Here is a 22,242-nt window from a genome sequence, read left to right on the forward strand (position 1 = left end):
TTTTTTTTTTTTTTTGTTTTTGTTTTTTTTACATGGATTGATAATACAACACACGACTGCAATGATCTACAAAAGAAGAATTAGTTGGAATTTAATATGGATTTTCTCCATTTAACACCTGGTGAAATTTGTAAATACGAGCTCAATAATAGAAATACATCTCCACCTGTATTTAAATTAAATATTCATAAGCAAGTTGCACCTCAACCATTGTATTTTTGTAGGCATCAACAAACATCTGACTGAGTGGAAACTGTACCAGTTCTTGGTAAAACTGCTACAGTTTATTTAAAATGTTTGGTAGAAATTTGAACGTAGACCCCAAATTTTTGTACTGGGTTAAGGTTGGTCCCATTATGTTAATGCCTGCTTATTCATTCGTTTTTATGGGTCTGTTAGATCATTTTTGTTTATTTGTTTAATTTAGGTCAAATTAAGGTTGTCCAAAACCTCGCCTTCAGTCCTCCAATCACTTTATTTCTTCAAGTAATTCTTACAAAGTAGAAACCCAAATCATTCAGAGCACCCCAGAATCACGACAAGAGTTCAGCACCATCATTCCCCTTCAAAAATAACTACTAAAATAAATAAGCTAAAGGCTAAAATTACTGTGACATCCATATCTACGATAATCGTATGTAAACATTTTAACTAAGCTGCATGTTTTTGATATTGTTCTTTACTTCTGCAGGGCTGCTGTATTTTGCCGGTCATGGCTATGAGAACTATGGCAACAGTTTCATGGTTCCTATTGATGCTCCGGCTTCCTACACATCGAAACACTGCTTGTGTGTGCAGAACATACTGACCAGGATGCAAGAGAAAAAGACTGGACTCAATGTCTTCCTACTGGACATGTGTCGCAAAAGGTATGCCTATAGGTTAGTCATTAAAGTATGTGTGTATGCCATGCAGCTTACTTTTGAAATCCCATATTTTTCTAGAAACCCAAACGACGGGTTGATCGTGCAACCGGGAACACTAAAAGTCACGGCCAACATAGTGTTTGGTTATGCCACGTAAGTTGCTGTTTTTGATCACTTGTTCCAATGCAAAATTGTTGTCTGTTTTTTTAGCGTGTTTTTCTTATCACTTGTGTGTAATTTGCCATGCGTAGATGTGTGGATGCTGAAGCGTATGAGGTAAAGAGAGAAGATGTGTCAAATGGCATCTTTATCAGCTTTCTCAAACGGCACGTGTGTGAGGATGAGAAGGTCACCGTGATGCTGGACAAAGTTGCAGAAGGTAGAGCTCTCTCAGTCAGCACTGCTTGCACATTGCACATCTTATGCTACAAAATAGTAATAATAGTGTAATAGTGTTATCTGATAGCTGACGTTTTTGCAAACACAGCACACTTAGACCAAGACTGTTCCTCATGACATGATCTGATATTGATTTGTATCCTGCAGGTATTGATCCTGTAGAGGTTAAACTACATCTAAATGCATGTTTTATGACTATAAAGCAGTAATAAAACACTCTACTTTGTTATTGGTATGTCTTTGGTCAATGCACACCAAACTAGGCAAATTAAGTTATTATCCTTTCTCAGCTGGTTGAAAAACTCAAGAAGCTTTTCAAATGAATGCATTAGGTCCTCCTGTTGCATATTGATGATCTAGAGAAAGACTTCTGCAAATGCTCTAATTCTCTTTCGATCTTTGTGATAATAATGTTCCTCTAATGTGTCCATGATAAGTGGATCATGTTATCACAATGGGTGGACTTCTGTGTGCTAGTTAGTGCAGAGTCATATGAGGCGGAAATCTGACAGCCAGAATGATGGGTCAGAACTAAGCAAGAGTTAATGATGATATATTCAATATGTTATGCATTTATTGTGAATGAAAAACTTTTAGCAACTCTTATAGGATCTTTGTCTCACTCAGGTGAATCTGGATATAAATCCTAATGTACCTGTGTTCTGCTGAGGGAGGTGAGATTTAGATTTTCCTTGTATTCAAAGTTGCTGATTCTTTCCAGACATGGGTCGCTGTGCGATTACAAGAGGAAGGCAGGCTCTGGAGCTGCGCAGCAACCTGTCTGAGCGGCGTTCCCTCACAGACCGCATTCAGCCATTGGACAGTTCTGCCTCCGATTCGGCTCGGAATCTGCAGTGGGCCATCGCTCATGGTAGAAAACTGAAAAACGCATCTGATTTAAAATGCTACTAAAGTTACTAATTATAGTATTAGATCAACAAATTTAAGGATGTTTTTTGTTTTACCAGTTCTGCCTGAGAGTCGCTCCCTCAATTTTGACTGCGGTGTGAAGGTCCAGCTCGGGTTTGCGGCAGAATTCTCCAACATCATGGTCATCTACACTCGAATACTTGAGAAACCTGCAGAGATAGATTCCTGCAGCGCTCAGCTTACAGACTTCCCACAGGTGTGTGACTCCTGGGGTGACTTATTTTGATCCAGGATTTTTTATGCACTTCAAAATAGAAGCTAAATTAACACCAAACTAAATCTTATTTGCATCAAGTTTCAGTGATATGATAAAAAGCATCAAAGCCAGTGGGTATGAGGAAGATGTAACCTTTAGTAATGTAATGTCCTACATTTCTATTTTCATGGAGGTTTATAAAATACTAATTGCTGTGTTTTTTTTTCTTCAATTTGATGCTTAAATCCTGCTTTAACTGTATATTTATAAATGTTTGCACTTCTTTTGAAAAGGATCCTGCGTTGCTGGTAGAGCCACTTAATATTAATGAATTAATGTCAAAAAGAGGTTCATGAATAAGACTTTGGGGAGACAGATGAAGTAAATAAGAAAGGACTTTTATAGTTTATATTTTCCTCCGGAGGTTTTTTTCTCATTCTGATAGAGACCTGCTGGCCTGTCCAGAATGCCCATAAAATTCATCAGGTTATTTTTATGAGCATCTTTTTTCTCTCTCTTGTACGTTACTGACCGTAAAGTGGATAATTTGATGAACTTCTTTGTTGCCCTTTAACAGCAGTTCTTGTTACCTTGTGTTGGAAATTTTTCCCCTATCTTTTATGAACCTCAATTTTCTAAAGTTACTAACTAGAGTAGCAAAGAGTAAGCGCCAAAAGCTTATTCTATCCTAATAAATTGTTACTAAACATCCATCCTCTAGACATATTGACTATTACTCAAAGTAATTTATAGTAAAGCAGATGTTATTACTCTTTTCAGTCCTAAGCCATTTTTGTTTTTGCTTCTACCAAATAAAATGTTATCTTGGGCCACAAAACCCTAAATTACCGTTTTTAAAGGAATTAGCTTATCATGATAAACAAATAATCGTAAAGTTTTTATAGTTGAATTAAAGACACATAATTTTATTTCTGCTGTTGGTTTTTATGACCAAGATAAGAATTTTGTGAACAGACAGAACTGCCACACCGCCACAAGCTTAAAATTATACACATTGGTTCTGTTGATTTAATGTTTGATTTGAACAACTTTTATATTTTATTTAATATTTCATACTAATGTATTAAGCATCCCAGAAAAAACAACATTAAACTGTTTTGATATGACAGAAGAATGACCTGTGAAGAATGTGCATAGAGAGAGTTTTGTAACATTATTCTTTTTAAAACCAGTAAAACCAAAACAAAAATCATTTGGTCGCTCTTAGGTCTTTAAAGACTTGATGTCCATCTTTAAAAAGCACAAAAACTGGGCTAGGAGTTTCATAATGTTTCTGATTTTCCTTTCACAGGAAGTGGACATTGACCTGAAGAAGAGTAACCAGGAGACTCTGTTTGAAGCCGGCTGTTTGCTGCTGATTAAGGAGGAACTTCCCTCAATGGAGGAGCACAGTCTTTACACACGCATCCGCAGTCTGCAGAGACTCAAGGTCAGAGATCTGCTTGTGTTTACATATCTTGATGAAAACATTAAAATGTCTACTTTGAAAAGTAATCTGCAGCAGCTTTTTTTTCAGCCTTGAATTTAGTTATACATTACTTTCAAAGGACCTGGACGCTCTTGTAAACTTTAAATGTTGGCTTAATCAATTTGTTGTCCAAGCTTTCCTTGGACGGACAAAGGCTATGTTTTATTAATTTAAATAAAGAAAAGCCTGATCTTTCTGACATACAGGATGTGTTACAGGGTCTTAAGATCTAATTTAAATTTGGACCTTTGCTAAAATATTTGTTAAAAACCCAGCCAGGTGTTGCAAATTAGCAAACTATTGTATACCCCTTGTGCAGAACATTAGTTGTACTCTATGTCTTTTAAGTTTATTTGTAATGCATTACGCTTAAAAATCGCAATATTCTTGCGATACATAATACATTTATTAAACATTGGATGACTCAAGACTTTTGCACAACACTGTGACATTTTAAAATTTACATTCATTGTGCAAAGTGAAAAAAATCAATAATTTAATATAGACATACAATAAATACATAAATGACGTAATGTTGATGCAAAATTAGAAGTTCCTTTTCCAGGATGATTCTTTTCATAAAGACAGACAAACAGTTAAAGATTTTTGTCTGAGTAATTTCACAAGGTTATTCTTCTAAAGAAGGCATTTTGCTTTTCATTGAACTCACAGAGGGACCTCACCTTCACCGTCTGCCTTCACTACACGTATTCCAACATGGATGAAGAGGTGGTGGAGCAGCTGCCAGTCTCGGTGGGCAAACCCTTGGTCTCCAAACTGAACCTCCACGAATCTCGAATGTCTAGCATCTGCTCTGCCATCCCGGGCCCCAGCCTTGACTCCCTCAGCTGCCCGGAGAGCTCCTCCTTTGCCTCCATCGATTCTCCCTCAAACACGTGGCCACACTATGGAGACACTGGCAGCTCAGTTTCCCAGGCTGACTCTCTGACTTTTTCCAGGGGTGCCAACGTACCGGAGGAGAGCGACAGTCCGGGAGAATTGGATTCGCATCAACCTCTGACTGCCAGTAAAAGCTTGCCCCACAGTCAAGTCAATGAAATTAACTACAAATTTAGTGACATGTACAACCTCCATTCTTTATAAACATCTTACTCTAGGACATTTTTTCCACGTTTTTCTATGCAAATTAACATTTCAAACTATTTAAGACTGAGGGGTTTTTTTTGTTTTTTTTTTTACATCTAAATATTAACAAAAATATGAAATGTATGAAACAGACTGAGTAAAAGATAAATATTATCTTTGTGTATGGTGTTAATCACAAGTGTTCTTAATTATGATGTGTTTTTTTCTGTAATGCTCTGCGGCGTCTCATAGGTTAATAGAAAATGAATGTGTGCTTTTCTGCTGGGGCTAATTGCTGATTTGCATTCAGTACATACCATGTATAAAAATGGTGTTGATCATATTGCACATGTTTAAACGTGGATAGATTATGATTTTATAATGTGCACTAAGACTAAGAATATTCCCATGTTTTGTATACAATAAAAAGCATTGCATAACAAATAAAAAAATACAACATAGAAATTTTTTCTACACATATATTTTTGTCATTTAGTTAATGTGTTTATTTACCTAATATTTTGTGCTAACAGAAATGTACTACCCCTCTTTTGTTATAAGTCTGTTCTTATTTGTATGATACTACACTGAATACACTGAGTTAAAGATCAAATTAAACAATTAAATGTAGTATGACTTCATCTGGTTTGCTTAGTTTAGCATCATTTTACAAGCTTCTTATCCATTTGGACTGGAAGTTGGGTGTGATGGTGTTACAAACCCTTTTCAATTACAAAACCAGGATAATAATGCATACAATAATCTACATAAAATAATTCAGTACTATCACCAATGCAAACCAACTGGGACTTATTGGAAAGGTGAGAAGCCGAAAGAGCTTATTATTTTAGTTAGCTGGTTGGCAATAAACTTTATGGTTTCATTACTGCCACCTGCTGATATTGTTTATGGCTCAAAATGTCTTTTATACTACATTTTCATATTATATTAATTAACTTTGTTTACAAAAAAAACATTAAAATGCGTATATTTTTACTATCTAAATTTCCCTATAGTATTCTTATTAAATTAAATGCTTCTTTATTTCTCCTAAATAACTCCAACATTCATCTCCTTTCTATCTCAACTTCTACAAACTAAAATAACATGTTTTATTGTTTCATTTTCTCCACAGTATCCTGTGTTATGTAAGTGAACTGTTGAGTGCAGTGTGTTCAAGTCTTAATCTTACTAAAAGTTTCTCCTCCTTTCTGTTTCTCTTGAGCAGGAAAACATTTGGCCCTTGAGGAATGCGGTTTGAGACCCGTGGTTTAGCGAGGCCACGGGTCTGCGACTTGCAGGAATCTTATGACCTTCTCTTAATGATTTTAGTTAAAAATGATAAAGGAAAAAGTAGTTTGTTTAAAAAAAAACATAGATAACAAATGTAATTTTTTTGTTTTTTCACTGAGTAATTGCATGAATTGTAAACCATACGAAAAGTGCCACAAATATATATTTTACATCTGTTTTTCTTAGGTTGAAAACTGTTTCTTTACATAATTTTACACAAATATCAACAGAAGAAAAATATGTTTATCCACTTTTTGCAAAAGTGTATTTTTTTTTATTTAAAAAACTTAACATTGTAAATAAAATGGAGTCATTTGCCGCTCTAAATTAGTTTTGTTTAGGTGGAAGAAGAAGAACGTCTGGACTGTTTTCACGTCTGTAGCTACTCGGACTCCCTAGGATAGACTGTCTTCCCGCAACAGTTCCAAATTGCGCATGCGCATTGACGTCATCTCGGCTCCAGTCGTTCGCCATTTTGCTCTCGGTTTTGCAAGTCCGCTGCTTCCATTTGTGAGGCAGCTCTAAGGAAAATACATTTATTTTGAGGACTGTTTAAAGGGTTTATAAATATTTTCGGGCAGAACTATGGCAAACCCGTCCGGTGACGTGGATATGCCGGAGGGCGCGGAGGTCCGCAAGCTGTCGGAGCTGCGAGTCATCGACCTTAAGGCCGAGCTCAAGAAACGAAACCTCGACACAACTGGCGTAAAGAGCGTGCTGTCGGAGCGCCTCAAAAGGGTAAGCTTCTGTCATGTTCAACGAAACTGTAGCGCAGTGTTACGAAGGCAACGCTCTGCAAAATGCACTCAGTATTTGACTCCGTATTTCTGTTAGTTTTTCAAGTGCATTTTTCGAAACTCAATCTTAACGGAAAGCTATCACCTCTAGATCGCTGATCTCGAGAGTCTGCAAATGTATTATTATTATAGAGTCACACTGCTAATCTGTTTTACTTTATTATTCACAAACAGGCAATTGAGGAAGAAGGGGGAGACCCAGATCAGATTGTCCTCATTCCGGACTCGAACCCTAAAAAATCTACACCCAAGCGACCCGCCAAAGGTAAGACAACTGCTGAAAGCGCAGCTAGCTAACGTCTACCTCATTCAACTGGTTGGATAAATCAGGCCTGCAGCTGCTGATTCACTGAGGGAATATTTGCTGTCAACCACCCTGCACACTTTGTATTTTGTATTTCCCATTAGGTGATGCAGAATATTTTTAACTCCATGTAATGTTACTGTTTTTCCCCACAAACAGTCTGGCAGACATGTAGACATGTAGAGTGTTAAAAATTGTTCCAAAAACCTTGATTTTTTACCTTGTTATAAAATACAATTTAGTCTTAGAATTTGCAGATGGTGTACTGTTAAAATCTTGTTTAATCGCTAACTGTACCACAATCTCATGTCTGTATTAAAAAAACACATTTCCTCCCCAGATTCCCGGCAAGACGAGGAAGCAGAAGAAGTTCCTTTGGAGGAGGATTCGCGTGATGGTCAAGTAAGTTTATTTTTGAAAAGTAATTGTTTTAACTCGAGTTAAAATGCTGCTCTTATTGCAGAAATAGTGGGACTGATTTTTATATGTCCTTTTCAGGAAGACTTTCTGGATCACGAGAACATGCAGGACGAACTCGAGAACATGCAGGACGACCACGAGATCATGCAGGACGACCACGAGAACATGCAGGACATGGACATCCTTGACATGAACGTTCTGGATGAGACTGAGAACGAAAGCGGGATGCCAACAGGGGACCCTATTGACGATGAAGGAAATTATGACCGAGACGACGAGGCGTTGCTGGAGGATGAAAACGACTTCATCGAGTTTGGGTCAGGGCAAGAGCCTCAAGGTCCAGAGGTAAGATGATACGATTATCCGCTTTTAAGACTTTTAATCAAAACGGCTCAGATTTTACTTCTCATTTATCAGTTGAGTAAAAGCGATGAAGATCTAGTAAATTAAGTTGGAAGCATGAGATCTGCCACTGTAGTATTACAACTGTGTGGATAATTGTGCCGAAAAGAGAACTGAATAGGGAAAACTGTTTGTTTTCATGCTGTTCTTTACTCAATTTCTTTTAAGATAAAAATCAAAATTTCTTGAAAGCACAAAGATTTTTATTGTTAATTATATTCACACCGCTTCCTCTGTTTTTCATTGACCATATCAGAAGTGATACGTCCTGAACTTTGTCCAGTAGAGAACGCAAGGAAACATTTTTTTTGTGTGTGTGTATTGAAAAACATTTCCAGAATATTATACCAACCTCTGGAAAAATATAACGCATTTAATATAGGAAAGTATTGAAGATGTTGAAGAACCTGATTTAAAGTCCGTCTAAAAGTTCTGAAAAGACGTTAAAGTGACCACCACCTCATCTGTCTGCTTTGGTTTCTTCCAGAATCCAGATGACGGCGCTGAAGAAGGACTGACAGGTACTGTAGCAGAAGGTCTACCAAGGGGTCTTTCTAGTGTCAAGTTTGGATTTGCAAACAGATTAGTTACAACCAGAAGGAGAGACTGGAAGCCCAAAGGAAATTGCTGACTTTGTGCCGGAGGTTTGTTAACTTATTGAAATAAAAATCAACACCGCTTGAAAAGGACAGATTATTTGTTTTGATTTGTTTAAACAGCTGTGGTTAACAGTCTTATGCACTTGGTCAGCAATTGCATTTTCCTTATGGTCAGGGCTGACTGAGCCTTTGCAGCTGCTTGTAGTGTTTCTAGGTTTGCCACATGAAGACTAAGATGAAGATCCCATAAGATTTGTGTGATTCATAAATGATCTGGACGAAACAACTCAAGTTGAGCTGAAGTTCTGTTGGAAAAAAAACGTGGATCCCTGGATGCGCCTTGCTGGAAGATGATGGATCTGCAGTGAGCCTTGGCTGCTGCTGCACAGCTGGTTTTGTGGCTCTCATCAGTGCTGAACACGATCTGTGTGTGTTGGATCAGGTGACTGGTGCTAGGCGGTTCTCCTCGAGAGATGAACCAAAGTGTTTGATGCACTTTAGTTGATTGGTCGTTCTGCAGCCTTTGGGGTCTCTTCCAGTCTCTTTGTTAGGGTAGGGTCTTCTTCGTTTTAATACTTCATTTTAAGAGCACAGCCAGGTGGCCATGAGTTTCGTATTCCAGGCCTTGCCAGTTCCTCGTTAAGCATTGATGTGTTTCAGAAGTGATTAAACTCTGTGCCATTCTATTCCTGTTAAATCCGTAGAAAATAACAAAGTAGCCGGGTCTTGTTTATCAGAGCCTCTAAAAGAAGACCAGGACCAGAGCCCCGAAGAAGAGCAAGTCGCCGGAGGGGAAGACGGCGTGTCCAACGCTGGTGCCAAGGCCAGCAGCGCTGCATCTGCCGATGGGGATGACGCCAAAGAGACCCAGGATGTGAATACTGTCCCAGAAGAGACACTTGACTCTGAAAACAAAAGCTCACAGGCTGTTAGTGTAAGCGAACAGGGCGGCTCGGGTGAATCTGTTGATTCAGAAAAGGGGTCTAAGAAGGGTGAGAAGGACGAGAAGACTGTGGATAAGGCTGCCGCGGATTCAACCTCAGCACTGAAAGAGTCCTCTTCAGTAGAGGGCGATGATCAGAACAAGAGGTTTGTTGCTTTCTGTCTACTAGAAACCAAAATGGCTATCTCTGTTGCATTGGCCCTTTTGTGATTTCAAAAATTTGGATGCTCTTTGGAGGTAAAAAAAAGAAAAGAAAAAATTCCTGCGGCGTTGTGATGATTTTGTCATTCCCTGCACTCACCTGTCCCGCTTTACTATTTAATGAGTAATGAATGTGAGAGTGTATTGTCATTTATTCACCATTAAATCACTTTACTGAAACATGAACACTTAATAACAAAAGTGTAAATATGTCAGGAGTTCCGGTATGATCTGTTATTTTTGTTTATTCGCATTTTTTTCCTTTCTTTCCAGCTCTGAAGAAAAAGACGGCAAGACGGAGACAAAGGATGAAAAAGGTGAAGGATTTTTTTTCTCTCTCTCTCCATCATCCAAGTCTTTAGCATATATAAGCTCACTTATCTTTTATCTGTCGTTGCAGCGAGCAGTAGCAGAAATCTGTGGGTCAGTGGTCTGTCTTCCACCAGTAGAGCGACTGATCTGAAGGCACTATTCAGCAAACACGGCAAGGTGAGTGTAGCAATGCGAAGACATGCTAAATTAATTCAGGGCCAAAAATCAAGGATATTAATAAATCAATCTAAAGGATGAATTCACTTCCTTCCCTTTGAGCAATCTTTTACACATTGAATGAAGAATCCGGAGAATTCTGCATATTTTTAGACTTAATTGGCAATTCAGTTAAAAGGGAAGTGTTGTTGAGAGGGTTATCCATAACAAAATCAATCATTAAATTTAATTATCAAGCACTAATTAACTTGGCAAACAAATCTGACGATGCAAATTAATTCGCGAACCTCTGTATAAGTTCAAAATGTAAACTGCAATGAATGTTTAAATACTTTTTATCTAAACTGTTCAAAACCTAAAACGCAGAGTTTTTATTCCTACTTAAATTAAAAGGGAGAAAGGTGGAGAATGGAAGATTAATCCTCGAAATCAACTTTAAACCATCAGTTTTCAGCAACAGAACCGACACAATTGAACAGGAAAACATTTTTTACTTTATCAGATTTTAGCACTCACAGAATCAGCTCTTGTCTTTCTTGTTATGGTTACCACCAACTTTTAGCATTTGACTTTTTGCTCTAACAAGGGTGTGGTCTGCGTACGGCAGGGTGCTCATGAGGCTACGAGGTGAATTATCTCTCCTGATACAGGCTTTGTGGATGTCTATGGGTTCCTCACTTTGGATCACATCAGAATCAAGTGACTAAAGATAGAAAATCTTTCCTTAATAGGTTTATATGTTTAGGCTACTAAAGCTTCAGTGTGTGTGAAGAAAAACTAAACCGAAATCCTGCAACAGATTCTGAAATTACTGTTCAGTCTGCCTGAGGCAGTCAGGTGAGTCTCAGAACTTAACTCCTTGGAAAAAATGTGCTTCTGGGAGAGGAGTCGTCCCTGCAGACTGTTCGGCCAAGCAGAACTAGACTGGGGCGTAAAGTGAGAGCTGTCATATTAAACAATGAAATATAAAAGTATTTCCCTGTTTCTCAGTGTCTCAGACTTCTTTGTTCTGAAATGTTTAATTGAATCACTTCAGCCAATGATATCCATCTTGTGACAGGGACTGTATTCACATTCAACCCTTTTAAACGTGTTCTCATTTTGTCCAACAAGTACAAGTCTAATGTTTTACACATTAAACAGATGTTGGAAATTATGGCTAATTATGAATTATTTTACAGCTCTGGTTTTCTGAATAAATATTACTATGTAAACATGAAAATCCATCAACAACCATTCAGACAAAACATTTTAAGGATAACAACCAGTAAAGTCTACACTGTACACAGAATGTTGTGTAGATTTCAACATTTCAACTACTCTAGTTGAAATGTAACTACCGTATTTTCCGCATTATAAGGCACACCTAAAAACATTCAATTTCCTCAAAAGCCGACAGTGCGCCTTATAATCTGGTGCCCCTTATATATTACGGCTGTATAAATAAATCGATTCGGCGATATATATTGATATTTTCCGCCCTAGGAAAGTATCGATTTTTCATCCGCGAGTATCGATCTGTTAAACCATTGGGATCCATAGCCTTATAGCTCTTTTTAATGTCTAGTTTGTTACGGCGTAGCAGCAAGACTCCGCCTCCCTCAGTCTCACTTTCAACTTGAGCTTAAAGTGCACATTATAAACTACACACCAGTTTTTAAATTGTGTTAATAGGCCAAGTATAACCGGAGTTATGCTAAAATTAGTAAACCATATTTTTCCGAATGTCAGAGAAATGTCAAAAGCGCCGCCGCCATTCCCCGGCTTTTCTGATTATGTGAGAGGGAATGAGCTTCCAAACGTACGAAACGAAACATTAGATTCCTGTGTTTTTGGAAATGTAAAATCTTCAATAAATAACGATGGGCTGTATTTTGTTGCTGAGAAACGAAGTAAAGTTGTGCAAGTAACCGTGAAAGAGAAGCGGAAAGGAGTAGCGGCGTGAACGGAGCAGCTGAAAAAGCAGTGAGATCGCAAAATTAAGGCAAATTTCAACTGGTAGCATTCACTTCGTAATTAGATTTTAGCTTCTGTATATAATGGATTACCTGAAGAATGAACATGGGTTGATAACATCCGAAGCGGGCGCGCAGCGGTGCTGTGTTTTGAGCAGGAAAACGAAGATGTAAAAACCCCCAGCCGGAATCCGCGGCGCAGTGAGGATTTCCATGATACCAATGGCTGATCGATCATTTTTATTAGCAACAGAGAAAGACTATCAGAGAATGAGAGAACTATGAGATCCTGGCAGTCTGAGAGGCAGCTGCTCAGAGATCCAAGCAGGGGAATAGCGGCGCTGCGTAGCTGCAGGGAGTCGATCACTACGGGGTGAGGCGGAGCCACTACTTTAGCAGTTAGAAGAAAGCAGCTTACAGCTACGGCTAACTCCGGAAGCCAAGGTAGAAAAGCCTTTTTCCCCCATAGTCCAAAAGACTGCATTTGTGGCTGCATTCTTACTGCAAAATGCAGCCAGTGTCCAAAAGAAAAAACATAAGTGCAATCATTTGCATATTGAGAATCTACAGAGGCTGATAATCTCCCCACTCTGCTCCTGGAATACCGTTTAAACTTTTGAGTTTTATGTCAAATCCACATGAATTAAAKGACAGAAACTAATTCTCTCACTGCATCTTTGATTCATTTTGTCCAGCTGCAGACTGTTGGACTGTCCAATCAGAGTCAGGTATTGTGTAGTTGGTGCTTTTAATCAGTTTTCAGTTAACTAAATTCAAGTCTATGGAACACAAAATGTCACTAAAATCACTCTGTCCTTCTAAAATCTTTCAGAAAATTGTAAAAACGCACTGAATCGTATCGAATCGTAGCGCTCAACAAATATCGTGATACATATTGCATCGTGACCAGAATATCGTATATCGTATCGTATCGTGAAATGATTGTATCACTACACCCCTATTATACTGTATATGGACCAATATTGAGCCACAACAGGTCTAGCAACTACGGTAAGCAGCCGCCGAATTCATTTTCGGCCGTAGAAGAAGCAACGCGTGGTGCATGCTGGGATAGTTGTCAGAACGCTGGTTTGTTAGTAAAGTTTGACTGACCTATCTACCTACCGACCTGACAATCAGGTCGTTTGCAGGTCATTTAGCACCACGTTCTCCACAAACATGCTGTGCGCAGCGGTGAAGGGTGACCATCGTCCGGCCACGCCCCGGCCCAGTCGCGGAATAGACATTCATCCGGGTGCTTCGACTAGAGTTACCAAGGGACCAGCCCCTATATATTTAAAGCCGGGGGGGAAGAGAGACAGAGGCTGCGGCAGCAGCGTGTCGGTTGGTCTGTGCTACCCAGAAAGCAGTTGGGCACAATATCGCAACACCAACACCGTGAGTGAAACAATGACTGGGGCAGCCTACTGTATAAAGTACTGGGGGACCACTTCTTTATTATTTCACATCCACATTTGTAGAGTATGGAACAAATCGCGTCCCGTATAGGTTCAATACGGTATGGGTGGCAACCCTAATTGTAGCGTCTATTCTTTGCGCCTTATATATGAAAATAGTTTTAAAATAGGCCATTCATTGAAGGTGCACCTTATAGTGTAATTGTTTGTTGTTGGTCTTATCTTCCATGCAGGTTGTTGGCGTAAAGGTGGTGACCAATGCTAAGAGCCCGGGGGCTCGGTGCTTCGGCTTTGTCACCATGTCTACCTCAGACGAGGCCACCAACTGCATCAATCACCTTCACAGGACCGAGCTGCACGGCAAGATGATCTTTGTGGAGCGGGTAAGAAAACGAATGTCACGTTTATTGTTCACAGAAATAGTAGTGGAGACAGCTGTACATTTCAGTACGGGTTTGAATTTGTACAACAGAAACAAATTTTACACTCTAAACTCCCCTCCCCCTTAGTAACACGCAAACCAATCTCTGAAGATGTTCTAATAGTCTTTAATGGTTACATTAGAATGAAATATAACCATTAAACTCCTGTTTATTTGAACTAAACGGTGTCCTATTGACAGCATTTCAACAAAAGGTTAAAAAAAGTTCCAAGTATTTTTCTTCAACTTCATGGATGATACCCAGAAACAGGCCATACCTGTGTACCTTACAATTTATTGTGGGTGTAAACAATAAAATGTTTACACCAACCGCTCCCTTGGGCATATTAAATATGCATCGTTTATCTCTATTAGATGTTATACTGTGCATGCTCAGATGCCCAAGAGAGTTTCCCTCTTCTCATACGTTGCTGGGAACTATATGAATATTCACTATTTGACTCTGTGTTTTAATCAGAATATTTATGATTTTAGGTCAAATCAGTAGAAAGTACTCTTAAGCAAACTTAAAACTTCGTTATCTAAGAACCGTTAAGAATGAAAATCCTTATCAATGAATCATAATTTGTATTGACACACGAAGCATAAAATCAGCCAATAAAAGCATTCAGACTTTGCTTATTTTATTCACTTTCAGCGCTGAAAGGAGATGCTTTAACCATTACATTCGAGAAGAGTTTCTAAGAACTTATATTTTCTCATTCTAGGCTAAAAATGAGCCTGCTGGAAAAAAGCCGGTTGACAAGACTGCCAGCGACAGGAGGCACTCGACTGACTCCAAGTAAGAATACAAAATTCATTTGGTGTGCTAACTTCGTCTTGGACGTTTGTTTAAAGCGTGCTTTACCAATTATTTATTTTGTAAAAAAAACTGAAGTCAAGCATGACGTTGATGCTGAAAATTATTTTATTTATTTGTCTAGGTCTGAAAAGGATGACAAACCGGAAGGAGAGGGCAAAGATGACAAAGGTGATTTAGTTTTTTTTAAACTTCAATACAAATGAATCAAATTTAAATAAAAAGTCACTAAGCATCTAAAGTTTTGTAATTTGTTTTTATTCACAGATCAAAATGAGAGGACTGTAGTCATGGACAAGTCTAAGGGAGAGCCTGTGGTCAGCGTCAAGACCAAAAGCAAAAGCAGGGAGAGGGTAAGAAAACGATCCCTCAGCTGCTTCACTTTGAAAGATATTTAAACTCTGGATCTCTTTTTCCTCTGCCATTTTGAAAACGTCTGTTACGAAACTCATGGTGTACAGATATGATGACTTTTTTTTATTTTTAACGCTTCTCACGTCGCGTTTCTTTAGAGTTCTAAGAGTCGGAGTCGCGCCTCTTCCAGCAAAGAGAGAAAAGACATCCTGACGTTTGCCCAGATCAAGGCGCAGAGAAAGAGGGAGAAACAAAGGCAGCGAGAGAGGGAGATGAGGGAGGCTGAAAGATTCAGATTCAAGTAAGGATAAGTAAAAAAATAAATAAATAAAATAACGAGCTTTATTTAGCCTAAACATCATTGAGGGTACGAGGTTAAATTTCTTTCCATTTCATCTCCAGTGATCGCAATCGTGACAACCCGTCAGAGCGCGAGCGAATCCGAATGTTCAGAGAAAGAGAGGAAAGGATGATGAATAACCGGCGCTGGCTGGAGGTCCGATCAGAGTAACAATTTTACAAAATGTCCTTCCATCTCAGTCGTACTTCACCTCATAATGAAATCCTAAAAACCCGTTTGTTGATGGGGGGGCGTTTGTGTCGTCAGGTGGAGAAGCAGCGGCTGGAGGCAGACCGTATGGAGCGCCAGTTCCTGGAGCGGGAAAGGATGCGGATCGAGTACGAGCGGCGGCGCGAGCAGGAGAGGATAATGAGGGAGCGCGAGGAGCTGAGGAGGCAGCAGGAGCAGCTGCGCTTTGAACAGGACAGACGGCCCGTAAAGAGGCCGTACGACATGGACAGGTAGGCAGCACAGCGACCGTCCGGAGCTGGATCTCTGTCAACATGCTGAGACGCATCTCACGGTAGTCGCTTTTTTTTTTTTTTCCAGAAAAGACGACTGGCCTGACAAGCGCATGGCTATGGATGACCGTTTCGGCCACTCAGACTTCGGTCGTCAGGATCGCTACCAGGACTTTGACCACAGAGACCGTGGCCGTTTCCAAGACGACGGACAGGTGAGATGTCTGAGATCCTCATCTTGTAGTTTGGCATTTTTAAAAACAGGAGGAAACGAGGCGCAGAGGATCTGATCACAAAGTTTCTGTCATTCTGAGTCTTTAAGCTCAAAGCAGTGCTGGCAACACCTAACTAGAAAACAAACAGCTTTTTTAAAAACCGTTTAGTTTGGTTTGAAGAAACACAGAGGGAGCATCATGGCGATAACTTGTGTGTCTTGTGCAGCACTTCTCAGACAGACACGGCAGAGATTCGTGGGGCGGAGGCTACGACAAGCGCATGAACCCAAGGTGAGCAGCACTTGGATCTGGCCCCAGCTTCTGGTTAAGCTCTGATCTGATGTTCACCAGGTCAATTCTGTCTTTCTTTCAGGGACGGTGGCCGCGACTGGGACTCTGGCCGAAAGATGGATGGAGACAGAACGTGGCAAGGTAGCAGCTGGGGAACTTGTATATCTTGCATACCCTGAAACTGAACATGATGTAAAATAAGTGGCAGCATTTTCAATACCTTGAAAACTTAAACAAAAAAAGAAACCAGAAACAACCTGTTTCATTCATGTTAATTCAGTTGCAGCTCTTTTTCGTTGCAGTTAAGCTACAACTAGTCGTTGTAGCACATGAAGACACACATTGTGGCTTTGACTGTGTATTTAGTCATTGTCCTGCTGGCAATTAAAAGCCCCAATCTCTTGCAGCTGCTCTTAGATTCTCCTTATGTATTTAGCTCAATATGTCAGGCTCTGACCAGCTTCCATGTTTGTGCAAAGGAAAAGCAAATCCCACTGCGTGATTCTGTCAATTAAATATTAACGTTCATTGTTTTCTGCTTCCAGCAGACTTTTGCCTCTTCTGCAAAAAGTCATGTTTTCCCTGTCACATGGTTTTCTTTAAAAATAGTTTATGGATCTTTAGCGCATGTCAAACTAATGAGTTGAACCTTGTTGTACATAAAGAAAAGAAAATGTATCCATCAACAGTTCAGAGGAGAAGCAGGAACTAAATTCTTAAACCTTACTTATATTCAGGTTATCCTGGCTATTCAGTCAAGACTACCTGCATCTGCCTTTAATGACTTGGACATTTAATTTGTCAATATTAAAGTGGCTACGTAGTTAATATATTTGTAACTGTAGCCAAATGATTACAGACTTTTTAATCTATTTACCTACAGACAGTCTAGTATAGCAACAAAAGTATGCTAGTTTCTGTTCTTGTGTGACAAAATGTTAAAAATGGTAAAGGGTGTGAATACTTCCACTGGTTCTGGTAGTTTTACCATGTTGGACCAAAACATCTGATGGATGTTTGCTCTCCTGAATCCAGGTAGAGATGGTGGCATTCCAGGCCAGAGCCACATGCCACGTGGAGGAATGGCAGGGTGAGCAGATTGTGAGCTTTTACTCCATATATTAAACTTCGTCTGCTGCCCAGAGGTTTAAAAGTTGCCAGCACGTAGTCATGTGTGTGTGTCTCGTGTGTTGCAGTCGTGGAGGTTACATGAACACAGGAACGTCTCAGTCTCTGTCTGGAGCTCTGAACAGACAGAACCAGATGATGCAGGGCGGCGGCATCCAGGGAGGAGCTTTCGGTCGACGCTACTGACTCCCATGATGTTGTACAGTTTTTGAATGCTCTTTTTTTTTTCATGGATGTCACAACATTTTTATTTTTATTTTTTTGCCATACATTTTAATGATTTTTCCTGCTAGGTTTGTCTTGTTCTAATTGATAGTGATCTTCTCCTCTGTAGTTGTCAGTTGTACAAATTGACCATTTTCATTGTGAATCCACCCCGACTGTAATAAATTCAGATGCTTATAACACCTGGGTTTCATGGACCTAACCTCAGCACCACTGTCCTCCCTGTTTTTGTTTGTTCAAGGTTTTATTATTTTTAATCAATAGAAGTTTCTCTTTATGAAAGAGGAACTTTTTTTTTTTTTTTACTTTGAATCTAGGAAAAACAGGTTTATATGAGGAGTTTTAAGTGTCACAATTCATTAAACTGTACTTGTTGGCTTTTTCCACCATTTTCAAGCGGAATTTCTGCTGAATTATGAATAAAAATGTTAAGTCAGGATTGTCTTGACTTTGTAATGCCTGGGTATTACTGTTTCTCATTGAAGAGTGTTTTAATATTGAATCGGCTCAGAAAGGCTGATGTCTTGTTAAATTTACAGGGTGGAAAAAATAAAAACATTTTCAACATTTTAGTAGTGCTTGTCTTGAAAATAAAATTCTCCCAGGTTTGGTTGAGAGAAAAAACGTTTGGTTAATAGCATTTGATTCCAGATCTTCATTTTTTAGTCTCCATCTCTAAGCCTGCTCTCTCCTCACATGTGGCTCTTTGTGTTCATACAAGAAAAAATGTTTTCCTTCAAGGTAGGTATGAGATGTAATTTTTAATATCTTAAAAAAATACAGTATTCCCAGGCTTTTTTTTCTTTAAACAAGTAAGACTCAGGCATAGGTTTTGTTTTTGTTGAAGAAAAGATGGATTTGCTAGATTCTGTATCTGGCCTTTTGAATTATTGAAGTGCGTCAGACTGAAACACTTCAATTATGAAGTTTTATTACAGCTCTGCCACTGCAACACGTTATTTTTTTCCCCCAATTAGAAATGCATTTTCTACCAGAAACCGGGATTGGTCTGGGTCGATGTTGAACTGTAGATAAAATGGGTGCAAATCAATTAGCATTACATGTAACCCAGCCTTCTGAATTTTTTCATAAAGTGGTTTATAAATTAGCTTTTTGAAGTGAATTTATGACTGGATAAATGGTCTCGGCAGGAAACGATGTTAACCTCTGGTCTCAGTTATTCATGTGAGCGCTGGCTTTGTAATGACATCCAGATAAAGTTGTTGCACAATTTACAAACAAATGGGATCAAACCTTATTTAGCCATTTGTATGACTTCCTCTAAATTCCTATTGTGAAATAAAAATGGAAAACTCAACAAAAGTTTGAAATGTCACCTACACCCAACTTCAGGCTTTCCATGTCAATTGAAATGCTATGTTAGGGTGAGATTTCTCAAAAATTGATGCACCAACTGAAAAGCTTTTACTGTTACAAAAATCTTTAACTTGCTACGTGGCTTTTTCAGTCATTTGAATCCACTTAGTATTGAGATAATGGGACTTAATAAACAACTCTATTAATAAATAATTAGATGCGTCAATTTAAAACTCAACACAAAGACATGTAAGATTCATTAATTCTATGGTTTATGAAAAAGTCCACTGATAAAAAATATAGTATTTTTAAAAACCTGTATATATTCTTCAACTGTACAGCTAAACGTTTCAAAGTTGTCTGTTTTTATTTAATTCACTTTTTATGTCAGCCCTACTTATTAAAGCAGACAGTGTTAAATTGTGGTTATTATAGTTGTTCTAAAATTGACTTGTGCAGATTAACCAATCAGAAGGTGTGCATGAAACACAAGAGTGACAAACTGAATTATTTCATGGTTCAGTGCAGCACAGAAAATATTAATTTGACACTAAAATAATACTTCACGTTTTTAGCAAATAAACTTAAACTGAAATATTTCAATATCTGACAAATCGAAACAATTCAATAAATGTAGGCAAGGATTTATTTATGTATTCACTGAAGAAGTAAAGCAAATGTTTTTTCTAATTTATATTTTCCATAAAATCTCCTGTTTGACTTCCTATTTCCACCACTAGAGAGCAGTGTCTGACCATAAACATGTCCCCGACCAAGCAGGAATCACCTGATGCAAATATATTGGAGGAGCTGAACCGTAGATTTATGCTATTTATGCCTAAACCAGCATCCTTTCATGGCATCGACGTGTCCGACTCTAAAACGTCAGTCTGGCTGCGACTGTCCTGCAGAAAAGGAGAAAAAATGAAGGGGGGGGGGGCTCACTGGGCATGTTATGAAGATGACAAAGTGTTAGTTTTTAGAAGCAGGGCTTTGACTGACCACTCCTCAACTACAAATAATCCACCAGATGTAGGAGGGTCAACATGACAAGCACCGCTGGGAGAAGAAAAACACCAGCTAGATCCTCAGAATGGCTGCAGATTCCTGAGAGGTACAAGACAGAAATTTGCGTCCATCCACTGATCCAAGCTGAGGTCAGAGCAAAGAAGAGGCCCCACTGATCATCAGGGTCGGCCCCTCGCTGTGAAACATCATTTTCTCAGATTCCTGCTGTCTTCAACATGATTGTGTTTATTTTTCTCTGATGTGTCTTCTGATTCGGTGGAGTGGGGGGAGAGCTCATTTTTCTGCAGCTGCAAAAATACAACTTGCATGGTTTCTAATTAATTAAGAATAATCAGCTGTAGTGACTCATGTCTCATAGTTTATTTTTGTTTTGTGTTTTCATTGGTCTAGTTTAATTGTTCTGGGCCATCTAGGAACACATGGATTTAATAACAATGTTTGTGTTTCATTAAAGCCAAACTGAAATGGGATTGTTAATAATTGATTCCCTTCAACCAAAAACATAAAGCCTAATTTGGTCATGACTTCCTGTTGCTCACTTCTAATTATACCTCTTTAACTTTGTGCAATGGGTTAATCTGCAACTGTAGGGGGAAACTGATACACGAGTCATCCAAAAAGACAGATATTTGTTGCAGCATATTTGTTTTTGTTCACTTAAAAAAAAAAAAAAAAAAAAGATAATATTTGATGCTGGCATGTCCAATCTGAAATCTTCAGCAGCTGTATGCGATGATTGGTATCATTATGTCAATCAGATTTTCTGAAGCAATTCGGGTGGATCTCAGCAGTTTCCCAGTGCATGAGTGAACACAATCTGCTGAAATGTGACCTGATGCCCTAAATGTTACTCTAGTGTGATCCACCGCAGGAGGATCCACCCGGAGCTTCCTCACCAGCAGAACCACAACAAAGCTGAGACAACATTCTTCCAACACAGGTGGAGTTCAGAGGAGCGGCAGCTCTCCCGCGTTTAGCTGCAACGACTTTGGTCCTCTGGCTCCTCACTGTACACGGAAGAAGGGAAAATACATTTTCCTAAAATGCAGTGCGGCCTTTGACTCACCCAGTCGGAGATGCACATTCGTCATGACAGCATCAGCTGCATGTGGTCTGCGTGGGATGGAGTAAAAAATCTGAGCTCACTTCTTCACCCTAAACCACATGGAAATGATTTCTAAACAAATTTACATTTAGCTTTTTCTTTTTTTACGTTTTTTATTTATTTGCAGCTGTGGCAAATTGAAAAATTTTTCCATTGAAGAATAAATAAAGTTGAGCTGTGAGTTTATATTTGACACTCACTGATCTTGGTTTTGATTTCAAATCTAAAATCTTAAAAGATTCAATGTACCGATAAGCAGATTGTGATTTCAGTTTTGCCAGCTTTCTGTTCTTAGTAAGGAAGGCTTTATTAACATTTAAAAACAAAGGCAAAATGATAAAGGGTTGATATTTTTGCTATGTCTTTAGCATCTCATACACTAATATGGTAAGCGTCACAAACGGCAGACCTTAAGAGTTTTGATTGTTATCCTAACCCTAAGATTTCCAAATCAAGCATATTCCATGAGAGACAGCGGTGGAAATGAACAGCTTAAAGGCCGATGCAGAACTTAGTTTCTTTTCTCACAATTGTAATGTTTTCTGGGAGTTTATAAGTGAAGCTGAAATTGGATCTTCATCACACAGTATAAAAAAGTAGCTCTTAACATACTGAAAAATGTTGTTGGGTTTTTGAGTTTGAGAATTTGAGACTGTTTGAATCCTTAAAACAAGAAATTCATCAGAGTTACTAGATGAGCACACAGCAGTGTTTTTTTTACAAGCAAATAGTCTCATTTTAGTGGCAAA

The 22,242-nt window shown here is 38.8% G+C and overlaps 2 protein-coding genes across 3 annotated transcripts in view; both read left to right on the forward strand.

The window, feature by feature from the left end:
- Positions 1-5,444, forward strand: part of LOC103463536 (mucosa-associated lymphoid tissue lymphoma translocation protein 1) — a 10,504-nt gene extending 5,060 nt beyond the window's left edge. The window contains 8 exon segments of the mRNA XM_074186855.1: positions 439-659; positions 662-869; positions 945-1,019; positions 1,118-1,245; positions 1,987-2,136; positions 2,234-2,391; positions 3,704-3,841; positions 4,553-5,444. Of these exon segments, the coding sequence (XP_074042956.1) occupies positions 439-659; positions 662-869; positions 945-1,019; positions 1,118-1,245; positions 1,987-2,136; positions 2,234-2,391; positions 3,704-3,841; positions 4,553-4,984 (1,510 nt within the window). The 3' untranslated portion in view covers positions 4,985-5,444.
- Positions 5,445-6,698: 1,254 nt separating this feature from the next.
- safb (scaffold attachment factor B) lies at positions 6,699-18,612 on the forward strand. 2 transcript variants are annotated; one of them, XM_008406925.1, is made up of 20 exons: positions 6,699-6,997; positions 7,231-7,321; positions 7,701-7,762; positions 7,859-8,125; positions 8,670-8,703; positions 9,519-9,870; positions 10,199-10,242; positions 10,326-10,414; positions 14,021-14,170; positions 14,937-15,010; positions 15,153-15,199; positions 15,296-15,381; positions 15,541-15,683; positions 15,785-15,878; positions 15,990-16,183; positions 16,272-16,398; positions 16,625-16,689; positions 16,772-16,830; positions 17,725-17,779; positions 17,886-18,612. In XM_008406925.1, exons 1-20 carry the CDS (start codon positions 6,845-6,847, stop codon positions 18,001-18,003), a joined length of 2,304 nt encoding a protein of 767 aa, XP_008405147.1. In that variant the 5' UTR covers positions 6,699-6,844; the 3' UTR covers positions 18,004-18,612. The 2 variants fall into 2 exon arrangements, with proteins under 2 accessions (XP_008405147.1, XP_008405148.1); XM_008406926.1 differs by having other exon boundaries at positions 17,725-17,790; positions 17,886-17,978.
- Positions 18,613-22,242: the final 3,630 nt, after the last annotated feature.

Source organism: Poecilia reticulata, linkage group LG4 (assembly GCF_000633615.1).
Source record: "Poecilia reticulata strain Guanapo linkage group LG4, Guppy_female_1.0+MT, whole genome shotgun sequence".
Classification (NCBI taxonomy): Eukaryota; Metazoa; Chordata; class Actinopteri; order Cyprinodontiformes; family Poeciliidae; genus Poecilia; species Poecilia reticulata.

Bases quoted from the DNA above. Each gene is read 5' to 3' on its own strand.
- safb (XM_008406925.1), top strand. From the start codon at position 6,845: ATGGCAAACCCGTCCGGTGACGTGGATATGCCGGAGGGCGCGGAGGTC. The intron at 15,200-15,295 runs GTGATTTAGTTT...TTTTATTCACAG, and splicing joins AGAGGGCAAAGATGACAAAG to ATCAAAATGAGAGGACTGTA. The intron at 16,399-16,624 runs GTGAGATGTCTG...TGTCTTGTGCAG, and splicing joins GTTTCCAAGACGACGGACAG to CACTTCTCAGACAGACACGG.